Raw genomic sequence first — 19778 nt, 5'->3', positions numbered from 1 at the left:
TATTTTAGGTTTTGAGGACCCTGCTATCACGTGCTTTTTTAAAAGGCAGCAACCCTTTAAAAACGTGGGAAAAAAATTACATGCATCATAAGAATGTAGGCTGCAGCAAGATATAACCCAGGCTGTGGTTTGCCAATCTCTGATCTAAATTGGATTATTTCAAGTTTTTAGATCAGGCCTTTTGTGTCTTTTGGTTCTCAGTCTTGAAACAGGCCTTAGGGAACAGCAAGCATTTAATAGTCAAATAATTGATAAAAGCAGCCAAGTATTGCAAAATCACCATTAGTTCTTGGGGCAGCAAATAATAAAGGAAAATAATACTGTGTAACTTCCTGAGAGCATGTTGTGTTCTATCAGGCAACGTGGCTGCCTTAGTTCATTTTCTGATCACAGGTACTAGTTATATCATCAAGAAAGACACTGCTCAAAAGAGGGTGGCCCTGAACCTTCAGAAACAAGCCAAGAGGGAAACTTCCAGAGGGAAGTCTAAATGACCATTTGTTTAAATATGAGGAAAATAAAATTAGGATTAAGTACAGTAAGACTGGGAATTTATTAAAAAAAAAAAAAAAAAAAAAAAAGCAGACATTTACAACAAAATGTTTTATTATTAAAATAAAAACCTTTGTATAAAAGCATTACAGATCAAAAGCTGTATTTACACTTATTGATTCAAAGTCCAATTTAAGCATCAAACTCTGAATGGGTACAGCAATAAGCTATACATGCAAATAAACTGGACACACACTTTAAATTCCACTTCTACCAAATAATGATTTACGGAAAAAGAAAGGGAAGGGATGACACATGAAATCTGCCCAGAAACTAAAACAGCAGAGACACCAAGTTAAAAAACCACTGAAAGTTACTCATCGCTAAACAGGCACTTCTCATTGTTATAAAAGTGCTTAAAACCTCAACAAAATCTCTGTACATAGCAACACCCAGGGATAATATAAGAAATGGCAAAGAATGATAGACCAGGTATTATCAAGTTTCTAAAAACTTTTATAGAAAGAATTTAAATCAGACTACTTTGAGGTCTCTCCATCCTAACTTCCCAGAATGTCTCTTAGACAATAGTTTTAAGTAGTGCAGTATAATGTTGCCCACAAACCTTTGAATGACTGTAAACAGCATGCACCACTTAACTTTAGGGTAGAAGAAATCAGCAACAACAAAGTCTCGACTGTGACAAGTTATATAGTTACCACAATACATGGGGTATTCTCATGAGAGGCATCCAAAGTAATATACTCCATTTCACAACAATTACCTAATTTTTCCACATGGTTCTAAGATTTTCATGCCTTGATTCTGTTAAAAATGTTAACTAGTGTGAACATTAAAATCATAACCATTGTTTTTGTGTAAACAAGTTAGAGGGCTATTCTCTGGAATTCGATGGAACAGTTAACACTTTTGTACTGTGTTTCTAAGTGCTCAGGTTTTATGGGTGGATTTCAGGGCTCTTTCAATACCAATTAAATCAAATATGCTTTTATACAATTGTCATTTAAAAAGAATTCTGAATCTAAGTGACCAGAGCGGACCACTGGAAAAAGACAGGGAGGCTCTGAAATGGGGGACAGGGGAAGCAGAGGACAAACTACAGGAGGGTGAAGTGTAACCTGCCAAATGCCTCCTGTGATGTTCCAGAACAAGATGAACTTGATTCGAGTTTCCTATAAAACAGACTGATCATCAAGACTCTTAACTCAGGTTCCAATCAATGACAAAACTGAGAACTTCAAGGGTAGTGTGAGAAGCGGAAGGTTTGTGGGTATTATGCTTGCATTTCAAATTCCTGTTTCAGGCTGTGAAAGAGAAAAAGGGACACATCATGATACAGTTTTCAACCTAAGAATTTCCTTTTGAAAGTCAAATTCAATTTTTAAAGCATTTTTTGACCATAACACATATATGGTCAAATGCATACCTCAAGTGTTCAACCTGAACTTTAAACACCTGCCGACCCAATCACCACGACCTAGATTAAGACATTTCCAACACTCCCCATGTGCCCATTCTAGTTTTTGATTTTGATGCTGCTGGGGATCAAACCCAGGGTGTTGAACATGAGGTAAGCATTCTCCCCCTGAGCTCCATTCCCCAGCTCCACTTGGTTCTTCTTTGTATTAAGATCCATACATGAATCCAAGATTCAGGTATGGAAAAGACACAAATAACTGCCATTACCTTTTCAAGTAATCATGCACATTCCCAAAGCCATGATACTTGGCTAAATACACAAGGACCCCAGTTGCACACCGCCCATCTCGCTGGCGGCAGAAACTGCAGTTGCAGATTCCTCGACAAGGTGGACAATGCCAGTTCTGAAAGAGCATGATGAAAAAGTACCGTGAAACTAAGCCTTACTTCCCCCTATTCATCTACTCTTTTTTACTTAATCTTTTCATTTAATGTGGGAATCATCAATCTGTTTAAACCTTTTCTTTTCTTTCTTTTTTTTTTTTATTAAAAAAAAGTCATGGAATAGTTAATATGCATTAGTCATGCCCAATGTTTCCTTAGGAAATTCAGGAAAGACAGTCACACAACCACTGCCAGGGATAAATGGAGAGTCAACTTTCTCTGAACAGCTGGGTCTGAGCACTCTGGACGGGGCCCATACCTGTGCAGCACTAACACTGAACTAATCTGACTCCCCCAGAAGAGGATCTCAAAACTCCAGGGCCTCAATCCCTTCCCAGTAGCCTTCAGGCTTAATCAGCCTATGGCCGACCTTCAAGCCCACAACCAACCCCCTTCTCCAAGGCACCTACTGGATTTAGCAGAGCATCCTTGACCTCTTCACCATAACGGTTTCGAAGGCAGGGACCACAGAACTGGCCTCGAATGCCCCAGCAGTCTGGGTTTCTGCAGTTTGTTTTAGTATCTATTGTTTTCTGTCGGCACTGATGACAAGTAGATCCCTACCAATAAAGATCAAATAAGAAAAGACATGAAAACACAGCTTTGTGTAGAGAGAAATGGGGTATTTAAAAAATATCTGTCAGCAGATGAGCTAACATTTTGTCTTTGAATCTCATTTCATATCTCTATACACAGCTATATGCCAGGGGACAAAAAGTATCTCAAGCAAGATGATTTTACTTAATTGGTCAGTGCAAGAGTTCTTAAAATTAACTTCATTTTTTTTGGAGCCAGAGGTGTAGCTTAGCATTAGAACTCTTGCCTAATATGCACAAGGCCCTGGGTTCAATCCCTAACCCTGCTAAAAAAATATATATAAATCCAGCTCAAATATATTTTTATCTTTAGCACACCCACCACTGTATCTGTGTACACACATAATAGATACACAATAAATGCGCTGAATGAATCAATTTCTAAATTAAAAGGTTTACCACTACTTCAGATTTACTAAGAAGATAAGTGACAGAGAGCATCCCTTGTGCCTAGACCTTTATAACATGAGCACCACTCTAGGGACAGCTATCCCTCCTCTCTCATGGATATTTACATTTCCAAATGTAATTTAGAGAGGGCTCTCACCAGGGAACGGTTATATATCTTCTCTCGAGAGTTGCTGCAGATATTCTCCAAATCTTCCTCTGTGATTTCTTCCACTGGGCGAATGATATGTGGAAGGGTCATGGATCCCGGGCGCCGACTTCTGGGCATATCATCGTCCTGAGTAACAAGAAGCATGAAACAGAGTTCCTTACTGGCTCTCTCTACTTTTGAATCTTCAAACATTTGGATTTGTAATTTTTTGCAGAAAATTCAACCTGGGAAATCTTGCTTACGGAGAACAGGCAAGTCATAAGTTTACTATAAAGATAACTGGACAACATTATGGAAATGTTACTACAGTTGAGAAAAATGGAATTACCTCTCATCTGCTAACACAAGTTTATATGACATTAACAATTATGAATGGTTTACAAAAAACATTTAAGTTGGATCATTTGGTGTGAAGGTTGTGTGTATACCCAATGCAGAATGAAAAACAGAAGAGTAAGTATACCAATGTGGAGAACTCACATTCATGTAGCTATCCACAGTCTTCCTCTTCCTCACCAGCATGAACTTATCCTCTTCCTCTTCTTCCTCCTCCTCTTCTGTGGGAAGAGCACTAAGGGACCCTAGGATCCGGGACCTTGACCTAGTCAGAGGTCGAGCTCTCCGGTCAGGGTTCCTCCTGGAAGCCACACCTGGAAATGTACGCCTTCGGGGCGTCTTTGATTGCTGAAAAATAGATAACAGGAGGCATCCATTTGTTTCATAACAAAGAGAAGCAGCACTTTGGAAAAACAGTCACACCTTTTTCTTAGGGTGTTTTAAGTAAAAAGAGGGTTCCATTTTCATACTGCATAGATAAAGAGGTCAAAACCCATACTATGGTCTTTGAAATTTCAAGCACATTTTCTCTCAAATCAGTCTACTTATTGCCCTACTTAAGTAAAAACAAAAAAAATCTGATCTCCTGTTTCAACATAAATTTCTCTTACGCTGCCTGAGCTCTGAACACATGCTCTCTTTCTACAGTATGTACAAGAGTGCCTGATCTCCTTCTCCCCTTCCTGTTGGCTACCACTCCTCCTCCTCATGGGAGGCAGTGTAAAGCAGACTTTTCTTTTGCACCATGGCAGACACAACAAATTCCCCTCAGTTGTACCAGCTTCATTTTCAGAATACACCATACATGATATTAGGCCATGAGCTGATAGCCTTTTTTCTCATTCTCTGATTTTAAAAAGTTCTCAGATTTTAAATACAACGATCACACATCTACCATGAAAGAGAATGTGCTAAAACTCAAACAAGTCTTCAATCCTCCCCTCCCTGAAGGCTATGCCTGAGTGGAAAGGACAGAGATGGCTACTATAAAAGGTTGTGAGCTGTACAGGCAGTAGGGAGAGGCAAAGTAAGGAGGCCAGATCATCCAGAGCTACCAAGAAATGTCTTCTAGATCCCTTTGACCATCTAGAAGATGAGACAGGAAAAAATTTTAAAACCTCACACCAATCTGTCCTAGGCTTGCCCAAAACAATACTATACCAACGAGGACTTACATTTACTGATCTTGGGCCAGGGAAGGAACGTCTTCCAGGGAGAGAACCAGGGAAGCTTTCTAATTCTGACATGAGTTTTGCAAGCTAAAAAGGGAAGAAATTAAACAGAAATTCTTGGTTAAAATAACTGCTGAAAATGAGCAACTTGTGAAAATTACACTAGCACATCTCTCGACCTAAATTTTAATAGTAAGTCAACAAATTCTGATTTCTCCTCTATGCTTAATAGATATAGAACCCAGGGCCATGCACCTGCCAAGTATGTGACTGAGCTACATTTCCCATCATGAGGACTTCACAGCTACAAAGAAAATAAAGATACAAGTCTAAGTAACAAATTGCTTACAGAAAAGTTGGGAAGTTAGTTCTGACACATTTGAAGATGTTACATACCATTGCTTTGTTTTGCTTTATATTTAAAGCCCTTTTCTCAAGAAAGTTCATGCCGCTTTCATCTTCTGAATCAGAATTGGAATCCGTCACAAAATTCTCTGAGAGCTTGGGGGGTGCTGCTTTTTTGTTGGCTGCCCCCCTGGTATTTCGTGCTGGGAACTTCATCGCCACCCTGAGAGGTCCAGAATGTCTGTACTGGCTTCGGGTCCTACAGCCTTCGCGATTTGCCTGCAGTCTCTGGTGAATCAGAGCAACTGAGTCATTTAATGACTTGATGGGCAGACAAGATACAAGTTGTATTACTGTGACTACAAAATCCCTTTTGAACAAAAGACACTTAAGCAAATGAAATTTAAATGATCGGACTGACAGCACTGGGTAACAAAATCAAGAACTGCTCAAGTAAATAGAATAATCTGAGTATAGCTGGCTACATGTAGTTTACCTGGGACACACTGTTCTGAGTCTGTGGTTTATAGGTATGTGGTTCATTCAGTTTTTAAAATGTGAAAACTCCTGCTCTCTTTTTCATTTCTTTAAAAAACAGTTCTTTCTATATTTAAATAGAATTCTTTGGGAAACAATTCTGTTCTCTCATAAACATGGTTTCAATCCTTAAGGCAATATATTAAACTATTTTAAAATGTCTAAATTCTCTGTCCACTGTTTTTTTGTGACCGTACTGGGGATCGAACACAGGTGTGCTCTACCACTGAGATACATCCCCAGTCCATTTTTATTTATTTGTTTGATACTGGGGCTTGAACCAGGGACACTTCAACACTGAGCTACATTCCCAACTTGTTGTTGTTGTTCAGCTTTAAAACATGGTCTTGCTAAGCTAATGAGGCTGGCTTTGAACTTGCTATCCTCCTGCCTCAGTCTCCCAAATCACTGGGATTACAAGTATGCAGCTATCTTCTTTTATTTTGAGACAGGAGGTCTTGCATCACCCCACCTGGCTCAAAAATTTCTTAATTTCTTAATATCTCAGTGGTGCATGCTCAGCACGTAAGAGGCCCTGGGTTCAATCCCCAGCACCAACAAATAAATGTTCCTTAAATCTCAACAAGCAGTTCTTAGTACTGTTCATGTACTTTTAGTATCCACAGGTCTTTCATGAAGTCTTAGCACTTTTAATCAATGGACATTATATTAATCACAATAGGTAGTATTTATAAAAAACCAAAACACTGGGCAGAAATTATTCAGGGCATTGAGGATGGTTCATATCCAGATTTGCAGAATGGCCCCTGCAATAAAATGTTCCTAAGTGCCAAGGTGGCTCAACATCACTTATTAGAGCAAAAGCACACTAGGATGACTGGGCAGTGATAAAATACTCATGGGCAGGTGCTGTCACTCAGTGCTACTTAAGTGGTGATCCATAGGCAGTGGACCCATGTCAGACCACAGGGAGCTGAAGAGCATGCACCTGATAATAACAAACTGCTTCCTTTGGAGAAAGTCTCTGGGGCAAGAAAATGTTTGCAGAATGACACAGTCTACTCAGGGTATGAAGTTAAGAAGCAGCAGCAGCCTGAGCAAAGTGACAGAGCAAGCACAGGAAAAGCCTACTAGGGTGAAAATACGGAAGCAGGAAGGATCCTACTTGCACTTGTATGCACTTGAGCTCCTGTATAGGAGTTGTCACATATCCTTGGGATGCAGGTGATGCTCTAACTATGGAAAGTAGTTATTATCAAAGGCCTGATCTATGCCAGGCCCAGGGCTGGGCACCTGCATGTAAATGTGAACATATAATCTTTAGGATGTATGTATTTCCTCTGATTAGGCTGGATCTCTGTGAAAATGAGAATCTGGAGGTTGGCCAACTTTATAAGTTTCCGAGATTTTCCAGCCCTACAAAATGTTTTAAGACTTAATAGTAGGACTACATTAGTAAAAACTGCTTTAAGACACAAACTACTCAAAATTGTAAAAAGGTCAACAAAATCTTCTGGCATGACTAAATGAATGAAAAATCATTAAAAAAATTTTTTTCAAAAAAGCAAGTGTGTCATGCCTCCAAAACCTTACTTCTTCATATTGGTGAAACTCTCAAACTCACCATTCCATCTTGTATCTCACCCTCTGAGAAACCGCAAAATGATTCATCATCAGAGTCAGCATGAAAAATATTGGCCAGTTCGTTAGTGACATCTGGCCTTGGTTTCTGTAAAAATCCACAATGGTCTAACACATCTTGCACCTCACTTTCTGAAAAGCCGCAGAAAGATTCATTATCAGAGTCCTCATAAAAAACATTTGCCAGTTCTTCACTGATATCTGACCTGAATTTAGGTTTCTGTAAAATAAATAAATAAATAAATGTGGTTGTACATTTTTTTCTTTTTCAAGAACCAATTTTCCATAAACCGTGCAGAGAGCAAATCACATTTACAAGTGCACTACAAGAGAATAGCTTTTGTTACAAAGAAAAATGGTTCTGAGGTTTACAAATGATTTCTGAGTTGTTATGGCAAATCATCAGGCATGTTAGGTTAGGCGACATTTCAAAAGGATAGAATAAGTAGCTAATCTATCTCCAACAATTACTACCTAGAACCACAGCAAAAAGTGAAATGAAATTACAGTGCATACTGTATTTTCATAACGGCTGTATAGAAATGTAGGCAAAAAGCAAGCAGTTTTAATCACGCACAAAGCATTTGGGGCATTTTGAGCACTGCAGACTCAATTCTGTTTATTCTCAGGCAGCACTTACCGTGTTTGCAAAATTATCAGAAGCAAAGCTGTCACAACTGTCATCAGAGGATGACGAGGTTTCCATGGAAATCAACTTCATATATCTGAATTTCTTTAAGTTCTTTACTCTGAGATCCTTTTGCTACAAATGGAAACGGCAATACTATTAAGAGGATGCCTACTATAGTATCCAACTAAAGACATCATTTTTTAGTTTAGTAAGTTTAAAGCAAAGTAGGTATGTCCATTTCTCATAAAGTACAGAGAAAAAGGAAGATGTACAATTGCTATAAATATCTTCAAAACCAGGTCAAATTCTAAGTGATCCTTTGGAGAAAATTTTAGTGATATTTATCAGTTTATTCAAACATCTTCTGAGCTACCTCTCTTCCAACCTTAAAAGTGCCCAAGTTCTTAGCATAATGGGCCCCACAGGAGTTAAACACTAAACTTTTAAAATCCAACCTCACTTTTAAAAATTAAACTGTACTACTAAAAGAAAATTTCAAAAGTAAAAAATAGCTGAGCGATTTTTCTCCTTTAGCCAAAAATCAAGCTAATGAGGTCTTTTTATGTAAGCTTTAGGCTCTGTACTGTGATGCTAATTTTCCAAACTGCAGAAATTGGGCAGGACCTCTACTTGAAGATGGCAGGCTTCCCAACAAGCCACGTTCCCATCAGGAGGGGTATGGTTTCAGCACATGTCCTTACAAATCAAATGGTATAAGAAATAAGTTTAGGGGCTGGGGAGATAGCTCAGTCGGTAGAGTGTTTGCCTTGCAAGCACAAGGTCCTGGGTTCGATCCCCAGCACCCAAAAAAAAAAAAAAAAAAAAAAGAAAGAAATAAGTTTATAGATCAACTAACACTCCAAACCCAGGAAGAGTACCTGATTCCATTTTAGCATTCTTATCATTCAGTTTTTTCTGCAGGCCCCTTACTCTGTAAGACTTAAGTACTTTAGGGTGTATAGCGCAGTGGTAGAGCATTTAGCCTGGCAAGCAGGAGGTCCTGGGTTAGATAGCCTGGTGGGGAAGAGGACTTTAGTTTTTTTTAAAAAGTCCTTTCATAACATGCGAATTATTTCTAGATATGAAAATGCTTCATTCAGTGAACAGTCTTGCACTGCTCATCAGAAAACAAGTGGGATCTATCTTTTGTAAAAGAATAGCAGTTTCTACCATTTCTTAGTCTTTAGTCTGAGATTTCTTAATGCTTAAGTTTTTATGCTTTTATCTTCTTAAATAAGGTCATGGAATAGCAGTTGAGTCCTTACACCCAAATCTTTGAAAGTCAACTTCTGCTGTCTCACAAAAAAATGCTAAGATGTGAGGTGCCAGGTGAATGGAAAGCGCATTGTTGATCTCGTTCACCCAACATTCCACATTTCAGTCTCTTGAAAATTACTGGCAAGAAGATGGTACCCTAGTTTCCCTATGCCCCTAAGAGGATGTCATTCAATCATCTTAGGAATTTTGTCTTTTGACCTTTTAGAAAGGGAGAAAAACATGGTAAAAGGTAGAATTACAAAATGTAAAGGTTATATGTAAATGTGATACAACACATGTTAGGAGCTGAAAGGTACCTCAGAACCCTCCCCCAATTTCCAGTTGAGACAATTCAAGGCCCCAGGAAGATGGGAAAGACTGCACAAGATCACAGGGCTGGAAGAACTTGAAGTCTGCAATCTCCTAAAACTAGTGCTCTATGCATTACTTCAGGAATTCTCATCAATCTTCCTGCAAGCAACGAGAGACCCAAGACAGCCTCAAGGGAGGCATTCTATTGGAGCTGTCAGGGAAAGACTGGCGGAGATTTGGAGATTGAACAAGTCAGCACATGCCAAGTTATTTACTAGGCAAATACATCTTTGGAGGAAAAGACAGAAAAAGGCAGAGCAAATGGTCACAGCAGACATGAACTTTTCTGGCAGGCATAACAACTAAAACCATTTACATTGGGAGGTTTTGCTTTTTTTTTTTTCTTTTCATGCCAGACACTATGATAAGTCCGCCTTAAGTCTTTGCAGCAAAGGTGCTATCATTACTTTCACTTAACAAATGAAGAAGCTACGACTCAGAAGGTATTATTCAAATCACACGGTGGCCCAAACCTGAACCCGTTAAGTCGGATTCAAAGCCCAGCTAACATGTGGCTTTATTCATTCTGGAAGCCCATGCCTAGTGCCACCTGAGCGATGGCCAGGCTGAAACCACGCCCCCTCCAACCCAACCCGGTCTCCCCCACGTGGGTCTTTAGCCCCCGGCTATTTATTTTAAGCACGTCATTCTCTTCCTTTCCACCCAGCCCCCACTCTACTACCCGCTTCCTGGGCAGGCCTAAGTGCTGGCTTCCGTTACAGCAAACAGTAACGTTCCATTCAGTGCAACTCGCTACTGCGAAGTGAGGTTGGAAAGTGGGGAAGGGGTGGGGAATAAGTAAATGGTCGCAAATGGTTTGGATCACCAAGTCCTTCAACTGCAGTTAACCACTACATGGGGCAAAAAAAAAAAAAAAAACAAAACCCTCCTCTCATGTGTACAACCCAAGTTCTACAGAGATGCGTCTGCAAGACGCTCAACAGTTAGAAGCCGCCACAGGGGATGGATATCCCAGGGCCACCCACTGGCCCACGATCTGCACATGGGAAAGGGCTGGGCTGGCGGCTACCGAGCGTCTGCCCAGAGTCTGGCCAGTCCCCGGCCTCTGGCCAGCGCACGTGCATCTCCGGCACACGTGCCGATGCTCCCCGGCGTGGCCAATCATCCTGCAAACAGCTCACTTCTCCACAACCGCCCGCACGCCGGTGCGCTTGCCAGAGGGTTTGCCATTGGCCCTGAGATATTCCAGGAGCACAAAATCTGGGACTTGCCCAAGTGGGCGACGCCCAGGGCGACCACCAGTTGATAAGCGCGCTCCGCGACGGAGTCGGAGGGAGTTGCCTCTAGCCCGCCCGCGTCCAGCACCCACCGCGCCCACCCCTCGGGTTCGCCCACCCAGCCCTCACCGGCACGCGGCGAGCCTCCATGCTGGCGACGGGCGCCCGGGCTGTGCTCGGAGCGGGATGAGCGGAGCGGCCGCGCGCCGTGGTCCCACAGAGGAGCTGCAGCGCGAGCCGCACGGCGGGCAGGAGGGGCGCGCAAACCTGGGCTCCGAGGGGCGGGGCTCGGGTCCGCTTTCCCGCGTTGTGGTGCAGGTCCTGCAAGGTTAGCTAACAGCTCAACCTGGCGCGAGACTTGCTCAAGCCCCGGAAAAAACTTGGCACTCCACATATTCTGAGCTCAAAGAGTAGCCTTGGCAACTCCTAAAATTCTCTTTGAAAAAGTAACTCTTGGGAGCTGCAAGAACTCTGCTCTTTACAGAGCTACACGGTCCTGAGCTAGTGGCGCGAAAGTAGTTCGTATTGCCCCGGGGTTAGAAGGCTGATTTGCATGAACTCCGGGGCGGGAAGGAAAAGTGGAGACTGGGATTTGTGGAGATCCGCGCGGGAGGACCGGGTTACGCGTTCCGGCACTTGGCACTTCCATTGCGGCTTGCGGTTTACATAATTAAAATATATTTATATCAAAGAATCCAGCAGGAACCACCCTTTATAAGCCAAAGTACAATCCTTAGATGTAGCACCTCTTTATCTGGTAACCACACCATTATCTGAAGCAGTTCAGTGAGTTAAATCCCGATCTTCCCGCAAAGCACAGGAAGTTGACTTGTTTTACATAAGACTTGGTTTTCAAAGTTCAGAAGAGCCCCTGTAATTTAGTAAAGACCATCTATGGGATAAAAAATAATAATAAAAATAAATAAATAAGGTTTTAGAGATTATCTGTTGGAGATAGAAGCTGCGAACTCTATTAACATGGTGATATTTTCTTCCGTCCGAATTAGGATTACCTGGGTCAGATATTTTTCAAGGCCCTTGAATCAAACCTGGTATAAATAAAAACTAAACGAAATAAAATATAAAGATTTTTTTGTTTTTTTGTAAAGAGCAAAAAACTTGCTTTTAGAAGAAAAAGCAAGAAATTGCATTGCTTTAAAAGGCCCTAATTATAACCTTAAATTTTAAAAAGTGCTTGAAATAAAATCATTCGCATGTCCCCAGTGTTTCAAAGTTTTTCTTTAGGGACTAATTCCATGGTAGTTAAGAGAGCATAGGTAGATCCACTGCGAACCTCTCTGGATGTATGGAATATAAAAATCTATAAATAAAAAATGCACAAGAACAATGGATTGTAAGGAGTCTTGGAGCTTTTCTTAAACACTCCTGCCCAAAGATCACTTTGCCACTGTGCAAGGGCCAAAGATCTGGAAGGCCAAAGATCTGTTGGTCTGTCTGGTGAAATTACTGGTAATAATAAATATTTGTTGAATGAATGAATAACTGAATGAACTAAAATTGTCCTTAGTGCTGTGTCCTAGGAATATAGTTTTCTGCCATTAAAACTAAATACATGAGTCAATCACATAAACTAGGGAAGATTAAGTCACTTTGCCTGTGAAAAGTTCTGATTCTTAGCCCTCCTGGGGACAGGCACTAGAAAATAGTATGACTTACATGCTTTTTTTAAGGATAAGCTCTCTGATCTATTTTAAAAAGACTTACACTCTTTTTAGTAATCAGGAAAATTAAAAATTAAAACACAGAGATATAATTTTGCTTTGGCAAAATTATAAAAGCCTGGTAAGACCAAGTTTGGGTAAGGATTCAAGCAACTCCCACAATAATGTTAGTAGTGTAATTTTTTTTTACATTAGAGAGCAATTCAGAAATATTTAGTAAAACCCAGCAACACCATTTCAAGATATATAACTAGAACTGTTTTCTAGAGCAGGTCTGAACCAATTGGTGGATTGTGACATCAATTCAGTGGTTTGCAACTAGCATGTTTTCCTATATCATTCTGTCTCTGTGTGTGTACATTTACCTTAGTAGTTTTACTTTATTGTGGTTGGTAAGAAACACTTAACATGAAATCTACCCTCTTGAGAAATCTGTAAGCATACTGTTGTTGACTATAGGTAGTGTTGAAAAGCAGATCTCTAGAATTTATTCATCTTACTTAACTAAAAGTGTATGCCTGTTGATTAGTAGCAACTCCTCACTTCCCTCACACTCCAGCTCTAGGTAACTACTATTCCATCTCAATTCTGTGAAATTGACTATTTCAGATACTTCACATAAGTGGAATAGTGCAGCATTTATATTTCTGTGATTCTGTCTTTTCCAGTGAAATAGAATGTGAGAGTAATATGAGTGTTGTGTCCTGAAACTTTTGTTTCACTTTTGCGTACCGTGTTTGACTTATATAAAATGTATCTCCTATTGTGCTTTGAAGGATTTTCAAGTTACTGCCTTAAAGAATGTGCATGGTGAGTCTTGTACAGATGGGACATGCATTTTCAGTCAAGTGTTGTTGAAGGCTAGTAAACCAGACACTATTCTCAGTACTCAGATGGCAAAGTCCAGACCATTTGCAGTCTGTTGGAAAAGAAATAAACAAATATGAGTTTCAAGTGTGATAACTTCAGAGCAGAAAAGTAAAAGTAAGGTAAAAAGCAGAAGCAAGATAAAGAGGTAGTTAGAAAATATGCAAATAAGAGAAACAAGAAAGACTTCTCTGAGGAGGTGATATCTGATCAGGAATCTGAAGAAAGTCAGGGAGAAAGCCACAGGAAGGAGAAGAAAGTGCTGGTTTCCAGCAGAGTGACCTCTGGTTCAAAGACTCCAGGCAGTGTACCTTGAAGAGTCCCCACTCCTGACAATAGGGAGCTAGGAAGAAAGAAAAAGCAGATGGATCTCTTCGGGTCTTCTTGGCCATGGAAAGAGCTTTGGATTTATTCCAGGTATGATGGGAAAACACTGAAGGATTCTGATGAAAGACCCAATCTGACCTCATGGGCTATGAGCACCATAGCCTGAAGCGGGGACAGGAGTGAAAGCTGGAGGCAGTTTCAGTTCCTGGAGGAAAAACTGATAGCTTGGACTGAGGTCCTCAGTCCAGTAGGAAGAAGTTGCTAGATTTAAGATGTAATTATTTTGAAGTTGGAGCTAATTGGAGCTGAGGTTCAGTCCTACCGACACTGTGTATCATAGTAAAATATTGAAAGCAACCGAAATGTTCCTCAAAAGGGAAACAAACAGTGGTATATGCATGCAGTGGCATTTGAACAGTAATTCAAATGAATGACATAACAAAATTGAGTGAAAAAGCAAATTGCAAACACTTCTGTAAAGTGTATCCCATATGCAAATAAAAAAAAACAACATAAAAGGTAAGTTGTGAAAGTTTAAAAACATGGACAAAGAGAGGAGGAGAGAGGTTAACTAAGAAAACAAAGAGGAAGGAGGGGAGGGTGGGACCTTCGACTCTATCATGAATGTTTTCATTAAAATTAAAACCAGTATGAAGCAAATTATAAAAAGGTGGTAAATATGAGCACCTGGGTATCTTATATTTTTAGTTTCTGTGCTTTTTGTTTCTTTTGTACCTGAAGCATTATGCAGTTTAAAAAAAAAAAAAAAAAAACTTTAAGTCTTGAAACAAATGTGTCCTGCAAATATATAGGTTGTGTTAAATATGCACTTTTATATACAGGGTCCAATAAATGGGAATTCAAGGTTTTAAGTCACCATATTAATCATACACTGGTATATGTTTTCACTTTGAATGAAAGACACACAATGAGCAAGCATGGATGCAAAATCATTGTGTGGGTAAAGAGTGAGGGTCCATGCTTCAGCAGCAGATAACATAGAATACATTTCATAAGCACATGCCTGATCTATATAGACAGGATCTGATATAAGGGTTATAAATACAACAGGTACTTAGTAAATACTACCAATTAAAAACATTGTAAGTGATTTTTTTTTTCAGTACTGGAGATTAAATCTAGGGGTGCTATCCCAGCCCCCAGCCCTCTTCATGTTTTATTTTGAGATAGTTTCCTAACTTGCCCAAGCTGGCCTTGAACTTGCAATCCACCTGCCACAGTCTCCCCAATTGCTGGGATTCCAGGTGTGTGCCACCAAGTGCTACTTGTAAGAACTCTTAAATCTGTTAAGCATTCTAAAATATCAGTCTCTTGTTACAGAACTTTGAATTTCTTAAGCTGTTACAAATTTTAAGGATTGTCATGTATTATCCTGTAGTTTTTATTCACCTTGCACAAAGAATTCTATTTTCTGTTGTTTGAAACTCTACCCTGAGATTCTGAACACTCAATACTTGTGTAGTGAGGTGAGCTGAAGTCAAACTTTATCAGGATGATTGGTTTTAGGACAAAGAATGCAACAAGGAGTAAGAGGTATCATTTTTAAATGAGATTTCAACACAATGCTAATGTCCAGGTAGTTATGCACGCACCTCAGTCCACACACCCTTCTTAGGCAGAGTAACATTAACCCAGGCAGCCCTGGAAACCAGAGACTTAGAATAGACTAGACACACCTGGAGACAAAGGATCTGAAAAGAGTTTTCATTGTGTGCATGTACAGACAGGTGGCAGTTTGTCAGGTCACAAATCTCTATTTTAAATAACCCCCTAATTATAGATTTACCTCTGCTGTGCCTGCTTTCAGGATGCATAAAGGCAGGAAACCTAAAAGGCCGCAAGTTTTGCTTCCATTGCCAGAAGCCACTCTGGGAGGGCTCAGTCCATTACCACCCAGCAGTTTACAAGGACTAGCCCAAGAACCATATCTGCATGTTTGCTTCTGATTATATGTCAACAGTGTCTTAGGTAGGTCAGTTTGCTGGCATCCAATATCTGATTAGAGAGAGGACTATGGGAAAATGAATGCAAATCTGGCCCTCTTTAGCAAGAGAAAATATTTGCTTTTTTCTTGGATGAGATTGTGAGGTATCTAACTGCAGGTGTTAAAGACTTTTAAGACTTTTTTCTCTCCCTGTGGTGCCTGGGATGGAACCCAGGGCTTGTGCATGGCCTCGTGCATATTAGGCAAGAGCTCTACCATTGAGTTATAATCCAAGCCCGGTTCAATACCTTGGATAAAGTTAAGTCAAGCTTTAATTACTGAATCAGTCTGTTTTAACATTATAGAAGATGAATTACAACTAAAACCAAATTCTGCTATTTTTTTTTTAATCATCTATAATTCCCCTCTAACTTTTTTTTAAATTTGCACTTGGCAGAGTTTTTGTTTGTATTTACCTAAGAGTTATTTGTTTATTTTTAATCTGATCATTTCACCCTTTAGGAACAACTGGAGTAAATCCAAAACAAGTTGTGAAAAAAATCCCTGTCTTTTACATAAGTAACTTATTCTCATTTGTCTTAGTTGTAGCTTATCCAAGTCATTGATTTCTTCCTCAAATATTTGTCCTTTTAAGCAACTCTTTGGGAAAAGAATCTTTGCAGAGAAAGGAAATTTAACTATTAACCAAAAGGAGATTTAGAATCACTTGAAGATTGTTTAATTTCTGGAGTGAATGAAATGCAAAATATTGGTGAGGGGCCCCAGGGAAAAGCAATTCTTTCTTTAGGTATGTACTCAATATAATTGAAGGCAGGAACTCAAGCACATACTTGTACACCAGTGTTCGTAGCAGCATTTTTCATAATAGCTAAAAGAAACAATCCAAGTGTTCATCAGCAGATAAATTAATAAAAATAAATTTAGAATATGCATATGATGGACATGAAAATGCAAGAAGTTCTGATGCATGATATAATGTGGGTGAAACTTGAAAATATTTATGCTGAATAAAATAAGCCAGACAGAGAAGGACAACTATTGTATGAGTCCACTTATATTAAGTGCCTAGAATGGGTAAATTCATAGAGATGGAAAATAGAATAGAGGTTACCATGGGCTGGGTGTAGGGGAAGAGGAATTACAAGTTATTTTCTAATGCATACAGAGATCCTGTTTGGGATCATGAAAAAGTTCTAGAAATGGATAGTGATATGGTCTACAACCTTGTGAATACTTCCTGTTACTGAATTGTTTACCTAAAAAGGTAAAATGGTCATTTTTATGATATGTGAATTTTACCACAGTATTTTTTAAAACCTACCGGAAAACCTTTTCCTTAAAGATTTGTGGGGTCTCGTTAAAGATGGTGACAGTAAAGAGGAGAACCACATTTTAACCCCACCCTCTTCCAGCTTTCCAGAGAGGAGAAGAAATTACTCTTAGAAATGTGATATAATTATTAACATCTTTTAAAATCACCATAATTCATAGTTTCATATTACTGTAGCAGTATGAAGATCATAATTTTTTAAAATAAAAATAATTATGTTTCACCATCATAGCACAAAATCTCTACACCCACAAATATGTATTTACATATGGGCCATCAGGAAGAAATGTGAAGAAAACATCCAGAATTATCAATCTGGCCCAGGTGTATAGAAATCAAGCCTAGGGAAGACAGGCATCCTTCTCCCTTGGTGTCACTTAGGATGAAGGGAAATGACCTTGATAGGATGCTCAGTCTGAGTTAGATTTCTTGGAGCACTTAGGGATATTTGGTCCAAAGGAATGTTTTTGAGAGGTACATAGAATTTTTCTACTCAAATGTTCTCCAAATGTTGGAACTTATCCTTCCTGGAATTGTAATTGAGAATAGGCTACTTCCTTAGGCATTAAATAAAACAGTTATAAAAACGGGGGAAAGGCTTTTTCTCTCTTAGCAAGACCTGCAGTCATAAGCACGTGTTAACCTCCTTTCTGATACTGTAACAAATGCCTGTGTTAACCTCCTTTCTGATACTGTAACAAAAGCCTAAGATAAATCAACTTAAAAAGAGGAAAGGCTTGTTTTGGCTCACAGTTTTGGAGCTTTCAGTTCATGATCGGGTAAACCCTGAAGCAGCCATAGAAGATGGATCTTTACCCGTCACCAATGCTTAAGATTAAGGGATCAAAGTCTGGGGGTGGGGGTGAGATAGGGATTTATGATAGGGAGAGAGAAATGAAATACCCTCAAGCCTTCGAAATGCAGAATCAAGCCATTGAGATGCAGAAAACACAGTTGTAAACCTTGGCCCACACCCTTGGCTCATGACCTTGTAAAATGAGGGAAATATGCAAGCCCAGGAAAACTGGTGTGAAATTGTACAGCTTCACCCTGGATCCGCCTTCAGTCTGGCCCCCAACACAGCCCTTCTATAAATATGAGACCCCCAACCCAAGTCAGGGCTGCTTCTCACTCTGGAGAAAACCTGAATTCTCCCTTCCTAAAAAAGTCTCTGTCTCTGCCTTTGTGGGGGAGGGGGGGGCATGCCAGTGAACATGCATAGTACTATGTAAGTTTGGGGATATATTTTGAAAATTATGTGAAAAACAAAACTGTGATTAATGTTCTTAAAAAATCAAATAGGAGTTATAAGTAAAAGTATAACACCAGTCCCCGTTGGAATAATACGTTTGCTAGGGTGACAAAGCACAAAAAAGACTCTAAGCTAGAGTGAGAGTTCTGGATTCCCACTGCTAGATGAGGAAACTGGGGCCAAGAGTGGTGGAATGACAAGTCACCCAAGTCACACAGCTGATTAAGTATCAGAGCTGGGATGAGAACTCAGGTTTCGGGCATCCCAGGATTGTTAAAATGACTCTGCAGAAGCAAATCCCTGGAATGGATTATCGAGGGTCCTGGCTTACCTGGATGGCTGCATGAATATAGCCCTGGAGCAGACAGAATGTGTTCATGGACAACTGAAGAACAAGCATGGGGAGGCACGTATCCAAGGAAACGATGCATTGTATGTAAGTACACAGAAGAGAAGGATGTGGAGACGCCAAGGGACCAATTCTTTTCATAGTTGGATGTATTTTTTAATAATTTTTTTCTATTTTTGGATTCTTTTGTGCTACAAGTTGTTCTGATTTCATAGTAGTCGGTGATGTTTCAGTGACATGTAAGATAAATGTATAAAATTGTGGATCGACTTGTAAAGAGTTTTCACATTTAAGTTTCAGTCACTTCTGTATCAGTGTATAGAATGCTAAAAGTTAAAAAAAAAAAAAAAAAGATAAAAAGAAAAGAAAGAACAATTCCAGGATAGAGCTGTCTATAGCTATATACTGTATGCCCAATGCAGTACTATGCTAAAGTGCATGAAATTAAGCAGGAGAAAATGGTTCTGGTTTTCTTGGGACACAACTCACAGTGAGCAGAGTTCTTCCCTTTAATACTTCAATTCTTAGAAATTTATCAAACACTTAATATATGCCAGACATGTACTCATTTAATTCTAAAGACAATTTATGAGGCAGGCTTGGATTATTGGTGGTGGGAGGGCACTGTACTTATAGGTACTTAACCACTGATCTACATTTTAAAAATATTTTGTTTTGAGATAGAGTTTCACTAAGTTGCCGAGACTGGCTTTGAACTTGCAATCCTCTGGCCTTAGCTTCCCAAGTCCCTGAAATTACAGGTGTGTACCACCATGCTTGGCAAGTTTGAACTATTATCTCCATTCTATAGATAAATAAGCTGAGATACAGAAAGATTAACTTGCTCAAGGTCACAAAACATGAGGTTTTTTACACTACTTTTTGAATTGAGGCAGGACCCTCACTCTTGACCATTATTTGAACCAAATGACGGCCGAACAGCTGACAGCCCCAGCTTTTGCCCTATGTTTGGTACCATACCAC

The 19778-nt window shown here is 39.6% G+C and overlaps 1 protein-coding gene across 2 annotated transcripts; it reads right to left on the bottom strand.

Moving 5' to 3' along the window:
• Positions 1 to 588: 588 nt before the first annotated feature.
• Cdca7 (cell division cycle associated 7) lies at positions 589 to 11276 on the bottom strand. Of its 2 annotated transcripts, XM_047545888.1 has the most exons (10): positions 11151 to 11276; positions 8164 to 8286; positions 7507 to 7743; positions 5436 to 5672; positions 5043 to 5126; positions 4012 to 4215; positions 3520 to 3657; positions 2787 to 2936; positions 2200 to 2336; positions 589 to 1817 (listed from the first exon to the last, which is right to left on the bottom strand). In XM_047545888.1, the coding sequence occupies exons 1-10, from the start codon at positions 11169 to 11171 to the stop codon at positions 1787 to 1789; spliced, it is 1362 nt and encodes a 453-aa protein (XP_047401844.1). In that variant the 5' UTR covers positions 11172 to 11276; the 3' UTR covers positions 589 to 1786. The 2 variants fall into 2 exon arrangements, with proteins under 2 accessions (XP_047401844.1, XP_047401845.1); XM_047545889.1 differs by lacking the exon at positions 7507 to 7743.
• Between the last annotated feature and the right edge of the window lie 8502 nt (positions 11277 to 19778).

Source organism: Sciurus carolinensis, chromosome 3 (assembly GCF_902686445.1).
Source record: "Sciurus carolinensis chromosome 3, mSciCar1.2, whole genome shotgun sequence".
NCBI lineage: Eukaryota > Metazoa > Chordata > Mammalia > Rodentia > Sciuridae > Sciurus > Sciurus carolinensis.
Note: the sequence above shows the minus strand (reverse complement) of the source record. Positions and strands in the feature narration are given on the sequence as shown.